General features: G+C 37.7%; 1 protein-coding gene across 1 annotated transcript; it reads left to right on the top strand.

Annotated features, from left to right (window-relative positions):
• Nucleotides 1-214: 214 nt before the first annotated feature.
• On the top strand, nt 215-21,542 carry TADA1 (transcriptional adaptor 1). The gene is made up of 8 exons (XM_027868390.1): nt 215-385; nt 10,412-10,503; nt 10,823-10,888; nt 12,749-12,846; nt 14,931-15,140; nt 16,696-16,847; nt 19,305-19,467; nt 19,849-21,542. Exons 1-8 carry the CDS (start codon nt 312-314, stop codon nt 19,999-20,001), a joined length of 1,008 nt encoding a protein of 335 aa, XP_027724191.1. The 5' UTR covers nt 215-311; the 3' UTR covers nt 20,002-21,542.
• Nucleotides 21,543-21,582: the final 40 nt, after the last annotated feature.

Raw genomic sequence — 21,582 nt, 5'->3', positions numbered from 1 at the left:
GGTGTGCAGGTGGAATAGGAGGTGGCAGCGGAGGAAGGAGCGGTAGAGCGAAATCGGTCACGTGATGCGGAGAGGCGGGGAGAGCAGGGAGTGCGAGGAAACGCACGCATGTACGTACGTACGTACGCGGCTACCTTCGTGCTTCTCGCGAGAAAGGGAGCAAGCTACGAGAACTAAATAAACGAGGGCTTGCTTGCTCGGCGGGAGGCGGGAGACGGAAGCGGCTCCAGCTTCCCGAGCCCCGGTCTCCTCGGATTGGTTTTTGCGGCTGCACACGCGCGGTCGTTCTGCGGTCGGGAGTGAGGGCAGTGATGGCGACCTTTGTGAGCGAGCTGGAGGCGGCCAAGAAGAACCTGAGCGAGGCGCTGGGCGATAACGTGAAGCAGTGAGTACGGCCATTCCTGCAGCTTCGGACCGCCGAGGCCTGGCCAGGGACCCCTCCTCCCTCACTCCCCTCCCCCATCGCCTGCCTCGTACGGGCGCTGCCGACCCCTCCCAGGCTGCTTGGGCCTCTGGGGAGAGAGGAGGGAGGAGGGCATCTTCTCCGCTCCTCGCGAGGCCTGGCTGCCCCCTCCCTGTGCCTCGCGGGGCCGGCAGCATCTCCATGGAAACGACCTGCAGCATCCCCTCCCTTCAGCCCCCACCCTCCTGCTGGAGGCCCTGAGGTGCTCAGTAAGTAGCCTCCCCTAGGATGGTGGGGCCAGACCACAAGACTTAGGTAGTAGCGACTCCTGAGATGAGAAAACCGTTATTAGAGAACTAATAATTATTATTAAGATAATGCAATTTAAAATAGAACAAAATTACCAGCAGCTAGCATTTTTATAGCGCTTTGAGGTTTGCAGAGTACTTTAAAAATAGCTAGCACTTATATATATTATAAATATGCTTTTACATAAAAGTCAAATGAGATATTTGTAAAAAAAGCGTTTAGTACAGTGCTTGGCACATAGTAGGCGCTATATAAATGCATATTTCTTTCACCCTTATATAGCGCCTTAAGGTTTGGAAAGTGCTTTGATAATAGGTAACATGTTATAAATACACTTTTACATATATATCAAATGAAATAATGTTTGTATAAAATGTTTAGTAAAGAGCCTGCACATAGTAGGCATTATATAAATGCTTATTTCATTCCCCTTTATATAACACTTTGAGGTTTACAGAGTGCTTTAATAATAGCTAGCACTTATTTGTATATTATAAATACGTTTTCATATATATTTCAAATGAGATAATTTTTGTAAAAACGCTTAACACAGTTCTTGGCACACAGTAGGCACAGTATGAATTTTTATTCCCTTCTCCTTCACTCCCCGTCCACCTGAAATGTCAGTCCCTGCCCCCCTGGAGCTTAGAATCAAGCCCTTCTTTTCCATTACAAATGCAATATGCCTATCCATGACTAGCACTATACAGGCATTCCTAAAAGTCTTAGTGCAGTTGAATCATATTTAAGCTTATAACTGCACTAAGACTTTTGAGACAGTCTGCATATGAAGACTTTTTAAAATACAACTTTTTAAATGGTGACCCCATAACACAAGGAACCAGAAAATACTGTTCTGTGGAAAATATTGCTCCTTTGTTCATGTGAATGAGTAAATGAATGAATTTTTTAAAGAGCATTTATTCATTGCTTACTGTAGTTCAAATAAGCACAGTGCTGAGGATATTCAAATAGAGCTGTCATGTCATTGATTGAGGAAATCCCTCCAGTGATGCAGATTTGGAAGACATGTCTTCGATTCTTGTATATATTCTTCCAAAATTTGCCAGAATGGGTCCCAGTGTTCTTTCCTCTGGCTTGCCCCCATTCTCCAGACATAGCAAGGAGGGTGTTAGTGGAACACTGGCTGTTCATCTCTCATCCTTTACTTCAGCCTAGCTATGTGACCAACACATCCTCTCTTCTTTTCTTCTAAGGTGGCCAGTGGAGTTTAGGTGTTGCAGTCTGCTGACACTCACCACTCACCATGCACCTTTCTCTGTTGCTCTCTGTAATAACATGCATTTATTAAGTGCCTGCTGTGTGCCCTGCAGTGTGCTGAGGATACAAACAAAGACAATTTGAAAAATTAGTCCCTGCACTTGAGGCATTCTTAGGCTGATGGGATTTTTCTTGTTCATTCATTTCAGTTGTGTCTGACTCTTCATGACCCCATTTGGAGTTTTCTTGGCAAATATAGTAGAGTGATTTGCCATTTCCTTTTTCAGTTCATTTTACAGACTAGGAAACTAAAGCAAACAGGGTTAAGTGACTTTCCCAGAATCACACAGCTAGTGAGTGTCTAAGGCCAGATTTAAATTCATGATGAGTGTTCCTGACTCGTGCCTCCTAGGTGTTTGAAGGATGAAGGAAACAGTAGTGTTTAGTATCCGATTGCCATGCTGCTGGGCAAAACAGTAGTGAGAAGATGGGCTTTTGCTTGGACTGTTTTTTAAAAGCAATCTAGCCTGCTTTCATTCTCCTCTTCAACTCTGGGCCTTTAAGCCCAATGTAATATATATATATATATATATGTATATATATATGTGTATGTATATATGTATGTATATATGTATATATGTATATGTGTGTGTGTGTGTGCATATTATAAACATATCTCTACATCAAAATCATTCACAATTCCTTGGAAGATGTAATAATAGAAATTAACATATTAAGTAACTTTGATAATAAATATTAAGGGAGCAGGGAAATGTATGCTTGACAAAGCTATATGCAACAGTGCATGAGATTAGTTGCAGCAGAATTCAGGTACAAGTGGGCTCCCTCGTACTGGGGATACAAATATAAAAGTGAGAGAGCCCTTGCCCTCAAGGAGCTTACATTCAAATAGGGGCAGATCAAGTAAGAATGTTTTGGTCTAAGAAGTCCCAAAGATGGTAAGTGAGACAATAGGGCAATCAATTGACTGACCCTTTTAATGGCAATGGTAGTGTTATTTTATCACAGTTCTCTGAGCAGAAATTGGAAGGGTTGGGAGCAGGATGCAGGTGGTAGGGAACTGAGTGGTTTAACTTCTTCTGGCAGGGTTTCTGGGAGTCTGGTTTGGAGGATGGGCAGCAATGGCATGGTGGGAGGAAAAACATATTAAGAAACACCTTGAGGACAGGTACTTTGTGATTTTTGTCTTTGTGTCCTAGGACCTAGCCCACTGTCTGGCATAGTGTAGGTGTTTAACATGTAATAGACTTTTGTCTGTGGACAGGTCTCTTCATTCAGACTTGGAGCCAAAGTTTCTTCATTTGTAAATTGGGGATGATAACTAAAGTACCTGCTTCACAGGGGTTTTTGTTGTTGTTTTTGTTTAGAAAAGTGCCTTATAAAACTTACTGCCATATCATTGTGAGTTATTGTTGGCAAAGCCCCGTGCAGTTGCTGACAGTGGTGCAGACATGAGTAATAGGGGGAGTAATAGGGGTTTCTGACTTCTTGGAGATAATATTCAAGTGGGGAATATCAGTTTTAAGACACAGACAAACCCAATACAGAGTAGATCAAGGTGGGTGCATTTTTGTTGTTTTCAATTGTGTCCTACTCTTCATGACCTCATTTGGGATTTTCTTGGCAAAGATACACGAGTAGTTTGCCATTTCCTTCTCCAGCTCATTTTACAAATGAGGAAACTGAGGCAAAAAGTGACTTTTCCAGGGTCATACAACTGGTGTCTGAGACCAGATTTAAACTCAGGAAGATGAGTTGACTAGTCTTTGTGATTCCAACCTGGCACACTATCCACTGCGCCACCTAGCTTTGTGCAGTGTATACACAGATAAATAAATAGGAAACATATGCCAGGTGAGCATTCATTGATTTGGGTGTGTGTTGTGGGATACTAATAATTGAGGAAATCACAAAAGTCTTCTTGAAAGAGGTGGCATTTGACTTTGAACCTTGAATGGGGTTAGGGGTTTCATGACCATAGGTAAGGAGAAGGAGAATCACCTGTGCAAAGACATGAAGTTGGAAGATGGAATGTTGTTTATGGGTAGTGTGGAGTAGTTTAGTTTGAGCATAGAAGGGGAGTAATGTATAATTATCCTGGAAAGATAGACTGGAATCATAGTAGGAAAGGATCACTTTTTCTTTTCGTAAATTTTTTTGTTTTAAACTTAAATACAAAATGAGAAAAGAAAAAAATTGCCATGTGCACAGCAGATCATAAGAGAAGATTCAATATAAAACAGTAAATTTCCATTTCAAGAAAACCTATATAATAAATATTACACATTGTTTTCAAAGCTGCCCAGTTTTTCTTTGATTCTTTGTTGGTTTTCTTTTGTTTTCTGCTATGTACTTTTGACTTTATTGTTTCCCCTCCCTTCCCGCCATCCTAAAGAACTCATGGGCGCGTGCGCGCACACACACACACACACACACACACACACACACACACGTACTTTTTTTATATATATATACACATATATACACACACACATACATACATACATATACATAGATATCTATAAACATACACCTATATAGACATATATGTAAGATCATACTATGCTTTTTTCTCCTATCATCTGTTTCTCTGAAGGTAGATAGAGTCTTCCTTCATAAGTCCAAGTCTTCCATGTTTTTCTAAATCAATCAGCTCATCATTTCTTACACCACAGCAATATTCCAACCCGATCACATCCTGTCTGAGAGACTGTCTATGAAAATTTTTTCCCCCAATTTACTGCATTCCTTCTATTCTTGGCTATATAGGTTTTATTTATTCAAGAAAATTTTAATTTAAAATAATTGAAATTATAACACTTCAACAATGCTGTCACCTTATAATAGAGTTTAAGGTCTGATACTGCTGAATCTACTTCCTTTACATCTTTTTTCCCTGGTTTCTTTGAAGTTCCTTACCATTTGTTCTTCCAAATGAACTTTGTTATTATTTTTTCTAATTGAATAAAATAATTTTTTAGTAATTTAATTGAAATGACATTGAATAAATAGATTAGTTAGGTAAACTTGTTACTTTAAAAGTTATATTGGCTTTGCCTACCTATGAACACTAAATATTACTTCAGTTATTTAGATCTGAGTTTATTTGTATAAAAAGTGTTTTATGTTTATGTTTGTGTAGTTCCTATGTCTGTTTTAGCAGGTATACACTCAGGCATTTTATACTGCGTAGGTATTTTAAATGATCTAAAACAGTATTGAGTAATATTACTGACACATGGTGTAGTTTCTCTATTTTTCACTTTTGATTAAATCTATTTTAACTTCAATTTTGGGATCATGATTACTATCTCTGCTTTTTTTTACATACTAAATTCTGCTCCTGCCTTTTATTTTATCTTTGTGTGTATCTCATTTTTATGTTTCCTGAAAGCAACATATTATTGAATTAAAATTTTTAATCTGCTCTCCATTTCAGTTTTATGGGTAAATTCATTCCATTCACATTCTAAGCTACAATTACTTGTCTATTTTCTTCCTATTTTTCTTCCCTAATCCTTCTTTCCCTATTTACCCTATCCCTCTTCACAGAATCCTCTGCTTTACTTTTACTGACTATCTTGTCCTCCTATTCCTTAACCTACCCACCCCTGTACGAGTCCCTTTCTTATCTTCTCCTCCCACCCTATCCCATTGCCCTCTTATTTCTTTCTGAATTTAGAAGACTTTTGTACCCTTCTTCATATACATGTTGTTCTCTCTTTAACACGTTCCCATTGAGAGTAAGGGGAAAGATCACTTCTAGCTGAGTACTGTCTCTCAAGGTTGGATGGATCAAGGAGAGCTTCATGAAGGAGGTGGTATTTGGGCTGTTCCTTAAAAAATGTGTGGGATTTCCACAATAGATTGGGAGAGTGCATTCTAGGAGTAGGGAATGAGGTGAACTCTCTAATGTAGGAAAGCCTCAGTTTCCCTAGCTTAGGGCTGTCTGTGGTGTAATCCAGTTGGGGTAGAGTATGGATTACATGAAAGAAGAGAGCATAAGGTAACCTTGAATGCCAGGCTCTCTGTAGTTTGTATTCTTTGAGGAGAGGGGGAGGATTGTGCAGAGGATTGATATGATTATAACTGCATATTAGAATAATGGCAGTTGAGAGTAGGATGGATTTCAGTGGGGAGAGACTAGTTAGAAGGCAGTTGCAGTAAGTAGCTCATACAATAGGTAATGAGGCCTGAAACAAGGACTGTGGCACTGGGAATGGAAAGGAACGTGCACATTTGGGAAAGATCACAAGGATAATATTCAGGATTAAATGGGGGTGGTGTGAGAAAGAAAGAGGAATCAGCATTTTATGGGTGACTGGGGAAAATTGTGGTAAATCAAAAGAAAGGGAATTCAGGAGCAGCAACGATGATGGGTTTGGTTGTGGATGCATTGAATTTGAGGTACCTATTAGTGATCCAGGCAGATACAGAAATACAGTAAATTTGTTTGTAACTCATGAGTCCAAGACTGTTAGGCAGTGTACAATGGAAAGACTTTAAATGTCAGAAGACCTGGCTTCAAGTCCTGCCATTCTGCAAGCTCTGCCACTTAATTACCAATTTGATCTTGGGCATATTGCTTAAGCTCTCTGGGCCTCTGTGAAATGAGGGGATTTAAAGAGGTGACTTCTAAAGCAATTTCAGCTCTTAAGTCTGTGATTCTATGGTACAGATGTAGGAGTCATCTACATAAAGTTATTACTTGAAATTATGTGAGTGGGATCTTCAAGAGGGAGAGTTGTGATAAAATCTCTTTGACCTTTTGTTTAGTGCATTTGCATAAACATTTTTTCATGTCATGTTCCCTCCTCATCTTGGCCTGTTTAAAAATTCTCTCCCTTCTCAAGTCATCTGCCATCTCTTTTCTTCCCTTATACTCCTCTTTCCCCATCAAAATTTTCCAAAATTCTTTCAATGCCTTCTTTGCACCTATTCATCTTGTATTATACTTACCTACATACATGTCATGGAGCAGCTCGATGGCTCAGTGGATAGAGCTCTGGGCCTGGAGCCAGGAAGATCTAAGTTCAAATCTGGCCTTAGACTCTTACTAGCTACGTGAACCTGGGCAAGTCACTTGACCTGTTTGCTTCAATCCACTGGCGAAGGCAATAGCAAACCACTCCGGTATCTTTGCCAAGAAAACCCCATGGACAGTATAGTCCATGCGCTCATGAAGATTTGGACACAACTCAACAACAGCAGCAGCAGCAACAATAGACATGTGATATACTGTAGTGATATACATGATAAAAGGTGGGACCAGCGCAGCATTTATTTACCTGATTTACCTGTAATGCAACTACTGAAGTACAGCCACAGTATCATTTTTGCTATTAGAATAAAAATTTAAAAAGACTCAATGTCAAAGCACAAACTTAAGTCATTAAATGTTTGGCAGTTGCCATTTGTCAAAGAACCAAGACTTCCTTACCCCATAGAGGACTTGGTTTTCCAAAAAGCCCTTAACTTTATTAGTAGTTCTAAATTCAGAGGCTCTTCTTTCTCTTCATAGTAGGGACTGAACTGAAATGACAAGTGAGGTGTTCTGAAACTTTCCTAGTTCCTGTACCTCTTGGTTTTCATACTCTATATTCCATATTAAAAGAAATAAATTCTAGAGTTTTCCATGTATATGCATTTAAAAATCTCACCTAACCCTGTCTTCAGTATGAAAGACAAATTCTAGAAATTATCATTCATATACTCATAAGAAGTAAAATAAAGAGATTGATTTCAGTAGGATAATACAGTTACTTAAATATTCCTAGTGTTTGCTTTTCTGTACCCCCCCCACCTTTGAATATTCCAGGTTGGGATAGATGATAGATTATACCTAATTTCTCCAGATGTTCTTATTGGTTTAAAAACCTTTGAACATCTTAGATCATAGTATATTTAAGACTCTGGATGTTATCTTTGGTCTGAGAGGAATGAAAAAAATACCTGAACCCTTTATGGTGGAACCCGTTTCTCTTGCTAGAGTTCTTTCTCTCTTGCTTAGGCCTTTTTCTGACCTTGTCTCATCTAAGCTTTTGAGGCAGGCTGCTTTTAAAGTTTTTCTGATTGGTTTCCTCAGTTAGCTTGGCTCCTAATTAGGAGTGTAATCTGCCCCACCCTCTTTATGTTAACCTTAATATCTATATCCTTACTGCATTGGTCTTCTTTCACTTTTTCATTACAAATGAGGCCATGTATTGTTTCAGAAAGGAATACTAGATTGGGAGTTGAGACTAGTCCCAGTTCACTCACTATCCCAGTTAAGCAACTGGCTTTGTCTGGGCGTTGGTTTTCTCATCTGTATAAAGAGGATGTGGGGACTGGACCATCTCTAAGGGCTTTTTTCACTCTAAATTTGTGTAATTCTTTATATTAGTGTCTAAAAATGTTGTTCTGGATCCATTGTGGATAGTTTGTAACCCAGCATAGCTGAACGCCAAAAAAAATGAATAAATAAACCAACCAAGCAACTAGTCAATTTGATCTCTTTTAGGTACAAATAATGCCATTTTGGAGTATGAGAAAATGAATAGGTAGTCTGTTGTCAGAGCTATATGGCAGTCTTTCTTAGAAAATTGAGGCTACCTTTTCAGTCCACTAGGAATTGTTTTCTATGGTCTTAACTCGCTTTTTATTGTTTGGTGAGGATGGGAGTGGGGATAATTGTCATACTGCACCTTTGGTTTTGTTTTGTTTTGTTTTAATGAAATTTTAGTTATTTCATAGTTTTCCCATCTTTTAAAAAACTTGTATAAGCTTCTCTTGTTGATGTTTATATTTCCATCAGTTAATGAATAGCAGGTAAAAAGTGGTAAATGGTCCTAAAATGCAAATTCAATTCAACATTTATTAAAAGTACCACTGTATTCATGCTAGGACTGGAGAGAAAAAGATAAAAAATTTAGCTATTTCTGCCTTTAAGGAGCTTATGTAGTATGTACCCAGAGAACGAGAGTAGATTTGAGGTTGAACATGTATATGAGACGTGTCAGAAAGACCTGTAGTGACCCAGATTAAAATGTAATTAGGAAATGTTTAACAAAATAAATAAAAATATAATAAAACATAGAAAATGTTAACTAACACATGGTTTTCTAAGTCAATATGTACTCATAGAGATCCTTATGTATGCTCACACTTTTATTTCAATTTGACATTACTAATGTAGAGAAATCATAGATTTATAGGTAGATCATCTAGTCCAGGGGTTCTTAACCTTTTTTTGTGTCAGAGATGCCTTTGGCAGTCGGGTGAAGCCAGTGAATATTACTTTTCAGTGCATAAAGTGAAGTATGTGGGATTACAAAGGAAACCAATTATATTAGAATAAAGATTATTTTTTACCATCCAAATTCATGGACCCCCAAAATCTATCCATGGACTCCAAGTTAAGATTTTTGATGCTGGTTTAACCCTGTCATTTTACAGATAAGGAAACTTGGGCCCAGAAAGTGATCTGCTCAAAGTCAGCAAGACTAGGATTTGAACCCGTGTTCTCCTTTTACCAAATGTATTGTTTTTTTCTACTGAAATATGGCCCTTAATAAGTAAACACAATTTAAGATGAGACTAGAAAAAGCATTAACGACTGAAGCAATCAGAGAAGGCCTCATCGAGCTGATCCTTGAAGAATAACAACATTTTTAGAGAAAGAGACACATTCAAATTGGGGTCACAGTGGCAGGGTAGCCCAGTCTGGACGGAAACCAAGTTTGAGTGATTCTTTTCTTAGGCTGCAAGACAATCCAAGTCCACCAGATTGTCTTATTACAAATCTTCACACAGAACTTTCAGAAGTTGATATAGATACTAGAAAATTGAGTAAGGATCCATTTAAGCTCGGCCATAAATTGCCTTTCGAAGGAATCTTAGCCTGAACATAAGGAGTAACAACTACCTAAGTTTACAGCTCAATGGACATTAATAGAAAAATTCTTTCCTGTCACAAAGTTAAACAGATGCTGCTACTTCTAATAAAAGTCTGTAAATTTACTTCTTTTCACTTCTAGGAGCTGACTTTTTTCATTCTTTAAAATAACTTTTACCTGCAACTCCTCAGAAATTCAGAACTGATTCCTTTGTGGTGTTTTAAAATGCAGCATTTAAGCTATTCAGCTAAATGCCTGACTGATTTCATTTGGTTTAATCATCACATTTGGATATAAATATTAAATGTGGAATATAAAGCATTAGAAAGATGTAAGAGAGGAATAGGATGGCTCTGGCTTTTTGAGAACTAAATTCTGTCTTCACTTTTGCTTTTATTTTTTACTCATTTCCGTAATATGTCAAGGCTTAACATTTGATAAAAGTCTTCTTCTTGTTGTTTTGAGTTAAGTCTTAAGTTCTTTTCCTTGGTAATCATAAGATAATACTTTCGAGGGCAGGCAAAACATTAAATCTTGACAAGAATCAAAACCTTCAGTTCTTGTCTCCATCCCCTCCATGCAGATACTGGGCTAACCTGAAATTGTGGTTCAAGCAGAAAATCAGCAAAGAAGAATTTGACTTGGAAGCTCATCGGCTCCTCACACAGGAAAATGGTAAAAAAAAAAAAACAACAACAAAAAAACAACAGTCTTCTAATTATTGGGAAGTTGTTTTTGTTGGCCTTCCCATCCCCAGACAAAAAAGTACAATAGGCCAAAGTCCGTTTAATGTCACTGCATAGAATTTTAGTTTGCGTGTATGTATACTTTCAAAACGTACATTGAGCAAAGAAACGAGAATTGTGATACATACAGAATACATACATACTAGAATACATTCTAGGCTTACCTAGTAGTTGCCTTATATTGTTGTAAATGCTTTTGTATTGGTAGTAGTGTCGTATTTAATTTGTGGCAAACTTTACTTTTCTAGTACATTCCCACAATGATTTCCTCTTGGCTATTCTCACTCGTTGTCAGATTTTGGTTTCTGCACCAGGTAAGCGGGACTTTTTTTGGAGATGGGTGGGTAGTGGTGAGTGGCAGTCATTTAGCACACACAATCTAGGAAAATTATTACTCCCTTGTCATCCTTTCATAGACCTTGCTGTTTCTTGTTTAATGTTCCTGCGTCCTTTGACACCCAAGAAGAAAAATGCTAAGTACAAATTCTGTTAGATTACTTTTCTTAAATCTAATTCTTTCCCCCGCTCCCCCACCTTTTTTTTTTTTTTTTGGCTAGGCAATGGGGTTAAGTGACTTGCCCAGGGTCACACAGCTAGTAAGTGTTTTGTGCCTGAGGCCGGATTTGAACTCAGGTCCTCCTGAATCCAGGGCTGGTGCTCTGTCCACTACGCCACCTAGCTGCCCCCCCCTTTTTTCTATTTAGTTTCTTACTCCTTTATTTGCTGGACATTAGTTTATTTAGGTAGATATTTCGAAAGTGAAGCAGTTAGTGGAGAAGGTAGTATAAGGAGAGTTAGCCAGGGGTAACATCATGCTCTGTTGCAAGGGTTTCAGAAAGGTAAAGAATGAGTGAAGGAGATGGATGTTTGGAGCAGCTCTAGGGCAGGCACAGGTAAAGTGGAAAATAAAATAGTAGTGGTCTAGGAGAACCCAAGACTTTCCAGGAGGTTGGGTTTTTACTCGATATCTTGGTTTAATAAAAGTATCCTCATCTGGAGTGTTGTTCAGAGCTGTCAGGTACAGACTGCATTCAGTTGGTCAACAAACATTCAGTGAATGCTCAGCAATGAGGATACAAAGACAGAAAAGCAGTCCTCTGCCAGCTGCTAAGGAATTTTGGTGAAGACAAACAGCAATGGAGAAAGACCTGGGAGGTTAATTTTCCCCTTTGAACCTAAAGAATCTGGGTGGAGAAATGCTGAGCAGTGGTTCTAGATTACTTCAGGTGAAAGTGGCAGATTCTTCTATTGCCTACATTGTAAGGCTGTTTGTATCCTTTTGTCTTTTTATCAGTAAATCAAATAATTGAGAACTGGCATGTCAAAAGCCCAATGCTTCATCCTGTGGAGATTGAGGTTTCATCCCACCTTTCTCCATTGACATCTTCATTTTTTAGCCATTTTTTCCTTGTACCTCCTCACAAAAAGAGGATAGGATTAGCTTCTGGAACTTTGTCTTTGCAACCCATAAATCTCTGAGGCAGTAGTTCTTCCAAAATTATGTAGAGCTTTTTTGTTTGTTTGTTTGTTTTTTTACTTGTTGTAAAATGGTGAATCATTAAAACCATCTTACATAGAGCAAGCTGGCCTACTGGATGGAGAGCTCTCCTCAAAACTAGGAAGACTTGAGTTCAGGTTATACCTCTAATACAGCCAGGCTGTGTGATTGTTGGCAAGTCATTTAACCCTCAGTGCTTTAGGCCAGGGGACCAAATCCAGTCCTCTGTCTATTTTTATACAGCTCAAACTAAGAATGGTTTTAAAATTTTAAAATAAAAATTTTAAAAGATAAAAAAAATTTTTAAAAGGTAAAAATCATTCTTTACTCCTTGGTTGTGTAAAGACAGGTCGAGGACAGTTTTGTTGGCCAGACTTGGCTTGAGTTTGCCAACCCCAGCTCTGGGTAGCTTTCTTAGATTACCAGTTGCGGAGTAGGTGCCAATATGGATTGGTAGAGCAGTTTTCCTCACCTGGGACTTATTTCCCTTTACCGCTGAAATTACAGGTCCAGAAACTGAGGTCCTGGAAATTAAGTGATTTGGAGAGAGAATTAGAATCTAAACATATAGAATCCTTTTTCTTACATGTCTTATATTTTCTAAGAAAAGTGTATTTGATTGCTGTTAGTATCTTTATCGTTGTTTATGAATCCATGTTGTTTTCTTACCTTTTAGAGGGTGCTGGGTCTTTACCCTGGACAGGAGGTTCTGCAGCTAAACCTGGAAAGCCCAAAGGAAAGAAAAAACTTTCTTCAGTCCGACAGAAATTTGATGTAAGTTATTTTCTGAATCAGCTTGGTTGTAATTGCTAACATTGTGATTTAAGTAATTTCATTTAATTTTTTTAAATAGTGAAGTGTGTTTTCAAAAAAATGAGTTGTATGAAACATTGACTTTTAGAGAAAGGGACATACTGCTTTGCTTCATAGTGGTCATTGGTTTTATAAGTCCTTGTTTACCCTACATCATGTGTGTTTACAATTCTTTCCTTATTATTTGCATCCCAGTTTATCATAATCATTATGTTTATGAATATTTAGTCAGCCAAAAGCAAAGCCTGTTTTCTCTGCTTCCTCTTAAACATTAATTTCTGCACATGGGCCAAGTCATACATCATTATAGGCAAAGGGACCATAAGGACCTAGGCCAACAGTCCCCTTCCTTTCAGTGAGGAAATAAGCCTTGACTTGCCTAGTGTTGCATAGCTAGTTAGTGAGTGATGTGGGATAGAAACCACATTTCTAGACTATTAAAATTTTTGTCTTTCCCCTGCACTTTGCTGTAGTGTTCTAGGTTCAGTCTTAGCACTCATGTGGTCTTTGTGCCTGTATTTTGTTTTAGTACTTCAGTATATTCTGTATCTATTTAACATATGTTTCAAGGGTGTCTTCTGTCCCATGTACCATTGTGAATATCTTAGGAATAATATGCATTTGTAATTAACTTCTTTAGGGTAAAAAGTGTTCTGTAACTATTTGTTTCTTCCATAGATTTCAGTCTTAAGTCATTTTCTCATGCCCCTAGAATAAACACAGACTCTGCCATTTGAACATTTAAAGAAAGTCTGCCATTTGAAGTTTTCTCTAATCTGGCTTCATCCTAGCTATTCAGAGTTAAATATTACCTCTCTTCATGTATCCTATATTTCAGCCACACTGGACTAATTCTGTTCCCTGAATTTGACTTTCCTTTTTCATGCTTTCACACAAGTCATTTTTCATGCCTTGAATACATCCCTTATGTCTACATTTCAGAATCCTCATTAGCACTAAACTAAAGTGTTCCTACTCTATGAAGTCTTCCTTGGTCTTCCCCATCTACTCTCTCCCCTTCACCTAGTTGGCATTCTCTTCTTCCTCAATTTCTTTGTAGTTTACTTATTTACATACCTGCTTTATGCCCTTCCCAACAGAATGTAAGCTTCTTGAAGACCCTGTCATTTTTATCCGTGTCCCCAGTGCTTTGCTTTTATTATGTACTTACTAAATGTTGGTTGAATTGATTTGACTGTTTCTTAATAGTCCCATAGGTTGTCATCATCAACAAATGTTTACATACCCATTCTTCTATCTTTTAAATCAGGAGTTCTTATCCTGGAGTCTCTGAACTTTATTTGAATATATTGGCATATGTTGAAATTATATTAAATAGAATTAGTTTCCTTTTTATTCCTATGCATTTATGCATTTAAGGACATTATCTTGAGAAAGCTTCGCCATACCACCAAAAGGGTCGTGACAGATATAAAAGATTAAGAACCCCAGATTCGAATAGTGCCTTCATGTTTCTTCAGCATTTGTCACCAAGTCTGTTTCATTGGTTATCCAGGCATTTTTGGTATTTAATGAAAGCACTGATAATGCATATATGTTCTTGAAATTTAGTTACTTAGTTTTCAGACATACAGGCTTAATCTAGGAAAAATATTCTTGTCATTTCAGTTCAGAACCCTTTAATGTACGTCTCATATCTTCTTGCTACCTATAATTATTTTCTAGTGGAAGGCCTTGCCTGCTATAGGCACCAAATAATAATTGAATTTGAGTTGCTAGAACCTCCTACAATGCAAGCCCATTAGTTTTTTAAAATTTCATATATGTTTTATGAAGTGCTATGTTTATTTTTAAGCTAGAATGAGCAAGTGAATTCATGCCTTCAATATTGCTATGAAGTGATGGATTCTGCATGTATTATTCTTTTAGTTTTCCTTTGGACATATATAGCTATAATTGGTACATTGGGACACTTGAGTTCATTTAAACTACCGATGGAACTTATGTTGGTCCTTTCTCTTTGTGCTTTGTTCTAATTGCCGTAATCACTGTTATGAGTAATAACATCTGTTCTTACCCCACAGCATAGATTCCAGCCTCAGAATCCTCTGTCAGGAGCTCAGCAGTTTGTGGCAAAGGATCCACAAGATGATGATGATTTGAAACTTTGTTCTCATACTATGATGCTTCCTACTCGGGGCCAGCTGGAAGGGAGAATGATAGTAACTGCGTATGAGCATGGGCTGGACAATGTCACTGAAGAGGCAGTGACTGCCGTTGTGTATGCAGTGGAGGTTAGTGGTTGTCATAAGATAATGTATCCGATATTTTAATATGAAGAGTGTTTGTAGGATAAGATGATATTGCAGAGTAAGACATAAAACTGCCTCCCTAATTTCTGATTTCTAAGAATTAAAATCCTTCTTATTACCATATCATGGGTCAAGAACATATTATCTTTATGCTTAATGATAATGTTTAAAAGATTCCTGTACATTTTTAGAAGGATTGCTTTCAAGAGAAGCATTTATTCTTGATTAATTCCTAATTTTGAATCAGGAATCTTAACATTTAGTATGTTTGAGAATGGCCATCAGTGGAAAAGTACAGAATTAGGAATTAGAAGATCCCTATTCTGGTCTCAGCTCCTCTGCTTTTTGAACTCTTTGCCCTTGGGCAAAATCCTTTAATCTTCCTGAACCTCCATTTTCAGGCTTTGATATGGAGATAAGAAGATTTGCAGGGTTGTTGTAAGATCAAATGGGAGGATTTTGTGAAAATGCAAGTGGTTAAAGGGCTACACAGATCTGTAGGTGGTGGTGCAGAGGACTGGTTAGCCCATCTTTTTTGACCTGGTCACATTGTTGAGTGCCTTGCACACAGTAGATGTGTTGCACCTTTATTGAATGTCCTGATTTGATTAGTCAGTTTTTACCTACGTTTATCTCTAGATCTTTCTGGTATACCTTTCATTCTTTAATAGAAATTACATGGTAAATGTGGCCATAATTGTAAACTTCAAATAGATTTTGAGGATTTCATTAACCCCTCTTTTAGTTACCATCTCCTAGCAATAATAGGTCACCCTCATAAAAAGGATTGTAAAACAGTACATTTAAGTTTGGTTTTGTAAGTGTCATAGTGCGACTGAATTACCATTTGAGGGGTATGACTGGTCAGGTTCTGAAATGAAGCTTTGCTTTGAAAATATTTTCTTATTGCTAGTGAGGAAATGGGATTTAATTTTCATTGGGACTTTATCTGTTGCTCATTTTCTGTTGCCTCTCATTTGTGTTAAAATATAGATAAAGTTCAGTGGTATTTTGCTAAAGGTTTTTCCATACTGTGGAATTAGTCCTGATTTAGAAGTCTTGTTGTTTGAACTAACCATACTTACACATGAAAAGAAAAAATATATATATGTATAAAGAAAAGTTTTAGGCCAGATTCATTTCTGGGTTTTTAGTGTATTTAGTCCTGTAATAAGGTTGGCTCACCCTATGTGGACTTAGATTTGGGAGAAAGGATAAAATTAAATTTTTAAGGTTGTTGCTATTGTTTTATTGTAGTTCTTTGAAAATCAGATTTTGTATAGAGTAAGCCAACCTTAGAATAGGCTAAAGGAAAAACAAAAGATTTTCATTCTTCCTTTTCCCCTACACTCTCCAATTGCTTTCATTGTTGCCCCTGTGACTGGTCCCATGAATTTTCACATTATTCCCAACTTGAATTAGTCTGTCCTGTACTTCCCATCTAATAAATTCTAATAGCAGTTAAGAGGTCAGTGAAAGTTTTATGATTTCCTTTTGAAGAGAATTAGAAGTTACATGTGTTTTTTTTTCTTTATAGAATCACCTCAAAGATATTCTGACATCAGTGGTATCAAGAAGAAAAGCTTACCGTTTAAGAGATGGTCATTTTAAATATGCATTTGGTAGCAATGTGAATCCACAGCCTTACCTAAAGAATAGCGTTGTAGCATACAATAACTTAATTGAATGGTAAGTGGAATTTTGGATGATGATTGCCCATTATTAAGGTCTCTCATTATTAAGTGACTAAGAGATAAATGACTAGCTCTTAAAAGATAAATGATTATTTAATTATCCTGTCCAGCTTGAGTGCTTTGGACAACTCTCACTTAATCTGTGTTTCTTTTTCATCCTTTTGTTTCATTCAGTAGCATAATTCAGAATTCTTATATTTGGTGTGATGTTACGGAGTTTGACTACTGCAGTGATATGGTACCTGTGGTGTGCATCCACTCTATACCCTTCCTCTCCAAAGTATTTGGAGTGGAATGGAGGGTCTTTCTTAGAATTCATACCTTGTTGGATGTCCGGGTCAGTTACTTCCAAGCTGGCAGAAATTTCAGCATCTGACCCTGTAAGATTGGTTTGGTTTCCGGGACAAGAGTGATAGGGAAATCCCTACTTTTTACTTTGTATTCCTGTCCTTTGCATTTGTTACTGGCTTGGGTCTATTGCCTTCAAACTGCTTTATCAAAATAATTGTACTTATGCATCTGTTCCTTTAGATACATTTTTTTTGTGGCACCCATTGAGGGTTTTCTTTTTTATATCTCAGTCCAACTACTGTCTCCGCATACCCTCTTCCCCCCCCAAAATAAAAATGATACATATTCTCAACTGTTGGAAAAAAGAAATTGTAATATTTTTGTCCTTTTTTTTTTTTAACCAGTTTCAGAAGAAGCTGGGTTTCTACCTGAGCACTGATCTTTTTTCTCTGTAGTGTTCAAATTGAGGGGAGTTAAAAATGGGTGGATGAAAAGAAAGATGCTAATAGGGAGGTCTGCCAGGAGATGCTGGCAGCAGAAATGAAATAATAAGACAAAGCAGGGAATAAGGTTATGAAAAAGATGAGTGCAGGAGAGTGTGATAGAGATGATAGAGTTGAAAGGATGTGTCTAACCAATACCTGTTTAGAGGCACCATGCTGGAGACAGCAAAAACTTTAGATTCTTTTAAATATTGTAGTTTCTTCTGAATCTCAGTTCTTAAGATTACTGTTTTGATCCTCATCTGGCAGCAAGTAGTGTCCATCTTAGTTTAGCCTTTTAAAAAATTTCTGATTAATTTCTAAGCTATTATTTTTCCTCTGCAGAAAAAGCACTACTCCCCAACTTGCATATGAGAGCAGTGGCCCTGGAGAGGGCAGCGTCCCCCTCCTTTTCCCCAACCATTCCCTGCTGCGGCTTTACTTTGAGCTGCTTGTCAGAATGATAGGGCCATTTAGTGATTGTTGAACTGACCTGTGTTAGAATTGTTTTACTCTGAAGAGGGACTCAAACTTCCCAGTCTCAATTATATTTCTTGTTTGCCCCTTTGAATATAATTAGAATGATCTCTACTATATGCAGAATGCAAAAATTATGCCTGTGTTAAGTATAATGGGTATTTACAGTCCCTTAGTCTCTCTTTTGCACAGTACCCAAGGGCCATGATGAATCTGTTTTTCTTGGCCTTTATTTCTAATCACAGAAAGTCCTGAAGTATTTTCTGCAGTTGTACAGCCAACTATTTTTGATATCTTCGATACATCTCATTTTCAACTCCTATTTATTCTATTTCTTTAATCTGGATTACAAGCTAATAGAAAGGTGAGGACTGAATTTTATATTGCTTTATGTTGCTCAGCTCAATATCTTGTCCTTACTAGGACCCCAATGAATACTGATTTAAAGTACAAGTTAAAGGTGCAATTCTATTCCAACTACTGTACCAAATAGGGTTAAATAGAATAGGTAGGGTTCATACTTTACAAGCATCTGTTATCTAATAGAGAGCTATGTAAAACATTGAAAAAGTTAACAGAGCCTAGTGGACAAATCTAATTTGAGGGAGCATAAGAACTATTGCAATGGCCTAAAAACAGTGCATGGAGAGCCTCCTGAGTCTGGCAGGCAGCTGCTTCAAAATAGAACTATCTAGGTCTTATCTATGGCCTCTTCAAGTGCACACGAATTAAATAGGGAAGTTGGCTCTCCAGAGTATGTTAAAGATCCTTTTAAAATGAAGAATAAAGTATAACAAGCGCACACAGTTCCATTTGCTCAAGTGACTGTACTAAAGAGAGTCTTTATGATAGGTAGGGCTCTTACATGTCAGGCGTCAGTAATTTAATAGAGCTGCACACAATATTTTTGTGTTATTCCTGACGAAGTTAACAGATGGAAACAGAGAAAACCAACTTGGATCAGAAAAAGACACTTTTGCACTGACCTAAAAACAGCTGCACTGAAGAGCTTTTCCAGCCTGAGAGGCAGTTGCTTAAAAACATCTATCAATCGAGCCTATTAAAGTTCACAGAAATTAAATAGAAAGGAGGTTGGTTGTGCTTGTAAAGTGAAGAATAATGTTTAAAAAGCAAACTTGTATCCTATTTGAATGCTCAAGCGGCTGCATCTCTGTTGAGGAATGCCTTGTTTTTGCTTTCAGCCCTCCAGCATACTCAGTTCCTTCTGCGGGTCAGAATCCAGCTTCCCACCCGCCTCCTGATGATGCAGAGCAGCAGGCGGCTCTCCTGTTAGCTTGCTCAGGGGATACTTTGCCAGCTTCGTTGCCTCCTGTAAACATGTATGACCTCTTTGAAGCGCTGCAGGTAAGCCGGTGCTCGCTTAATATTAATACTACTAGAGATATAAGTATTTATAGATTTAAGAATTCTGTAAGCTTGAAGAAAGCCTTTTTCATAACCTCTTCCACATTGACCAGGTAGATGTCAGGTGTGTTATAGAAGAAATTCTGCCCAGAAGCTGTTGCAGTGCCAAGATTCTTTGATATAGCTATAGAAATAAGTTATGTTTATCAAGTTTTCAGATTTAAAAATTATGAATGATAACACTGATGGTCTGTTTATTCCTGGTTCTGGTTTGAGTCTGTATTAATTTGCATAGCATTTATGAGTCCCTTGTTTTGTCTTTAACGTAGAGAGAATATCGTGCCAACAAATATTTAGGAGTATTTTACATTTCCATTATAGGTGCACAGAGAAGTGATTCCTACACATACAGTATATGCACTGAACATTGAAAGGATCATCATGAAACTCTGGCATCCAAATCACGAAGAGCTTCAACAGGACAAAATTCATCGGCAACGTTTGGCAACTAGGGAGGGGCTGCTGCTCTGCTGATGTAACCGCTGAGGTCCGAGGGCGTTGAACTCTTAGCAAGTGGATGTCTGAGAACTGAATTTTTTTGTGTTTACATTTCAAGGCTGAAATGTGCAATGCATAACCACTTCCTATGGAAATGACTTGTGTTAATGTATTTATGTGCTACTATGAAGCCATAGCATAAACTTGACCTTTGTTAATGATCCATCTCTTCTTAATAGCATCCCCCACTCTTAATCCCCTTGCCCAAAGCAGATGCTGTTTCTGCTATAGGGATTCAAAGCTGATTCACTTGTGAGAAATTTAGTACCAAGGACTAGCTGGAGTGTAGCCTTGGGGCCTGCAGCTATTTTGCCTGGTTTGCGTGAGTAATTGTCTTTGAAGAGCTTTTATGTACCCTCTTTTCCATGATCAGAAGAAAGATCCAGGTGTTGAGTGAAGGGCTGTCTGTCGATCCACATTCCAGCAGAGACAACGTAGGCACTTTCAGAAGTCAAAAAAACCACTTCAATGTTACATTTAAATGATGTAAATGGTCTCTTAATTACCCAGTTATTTCAGCTCCATAGAACCATAACTTAGTATTGCTGCAGATGGCTACATGCCTTTTCTTTGCATTAAAAAAAATCTACTCTTCAGGAATGCAATAATAAACACAAAATTACTTCCATAATTAACATTTCTCCATAGAGCTAGTCTTCCTGCCAAGTCCTTAGGACCACCATTTTGTCACACGTGCACAAAATTATCTGTGCTTAATAATTGGATCTCCTTGATTTAAAGTTATGTGGCTTTAGTTAGAATAACATCTGGTCATGTCTCTGATGCTACCTGGAGACTGACATTGCTAACAATTGAAGTGATGTAGGCAGACCAGTTAAAATACAGCTGTATGCATACACACACACACACGTATATGTGTACATACGTTACCTATAAATGTTCTTACGACAAAGTAGTTTTATCCTTTGATGTTACAAATTGGGACTTGAAGAAAAATGAATTCTTTTAAAAATAATTACATGGCAAATATTGCCCTTCATAGGGCTGAATATGACATGAAACACTGCTTTTTGTTTTCTCAGCAGAACTTTAAAAGTCGAATATGAGAAGGTTTTGTGATGTTCATAGTAAATGCTGTTTCAGGACAATCTGTATTCAAAATGAACTTTTTAGTACAATTGTGAAAAGCCTTTTCAGTTGGGATAGGAGAACACTCCATTTCTGGGGTTTTAGAAGTTTGTTTGTTTTTTTAACTGATCTACCTATCTAAACCTTTTTTTTTCCTTGAATGGCTATAGTTGAATAGCTAAGACTGAACAAGAGTTAACAATTTTTTTTCAGTGTTTTAGTACTGTTGTTGATGGTTAGCAGAGTTAAAAACCTTGTCTAAGAGGCTTCTAATTCATTCTGAGGGTAGTGTATGGCTTGTAGTAGGGCTGGACACTTGATGGATAATGGGAAGAAGCCTAATTCTAGGTTTCTATGTTCTGTCAATGGGAGGACCATGCACAGATGGGTTTCATAGGTCATTAAACTGGTTCATTGATTATTTCTCAGTTTTTTCATTGACATTTATAAAAACCAAATTTTGATAGT

The sequence above is a fragment of the Vombatus ursinus genome, unplaced genomic scaffold (genome assembly GCF_900497805.2).
Source record: "Vombatus ursinus unplaced genomic scaffold, bare-nosed wombat genome assembly UNPS02014789.1, whole genome shotgun sequence".
NCBI classification, from domain to species: domain Eukaryota; kingdom Metazoa; phylum Chordata; class Mammalia; order Diprotodontia; family Vombatidae; genus Vombatus; species Vombatus ursinus.
This window is presented reverse-complemented; position numbering and strand designations above follow the sequence as displayed.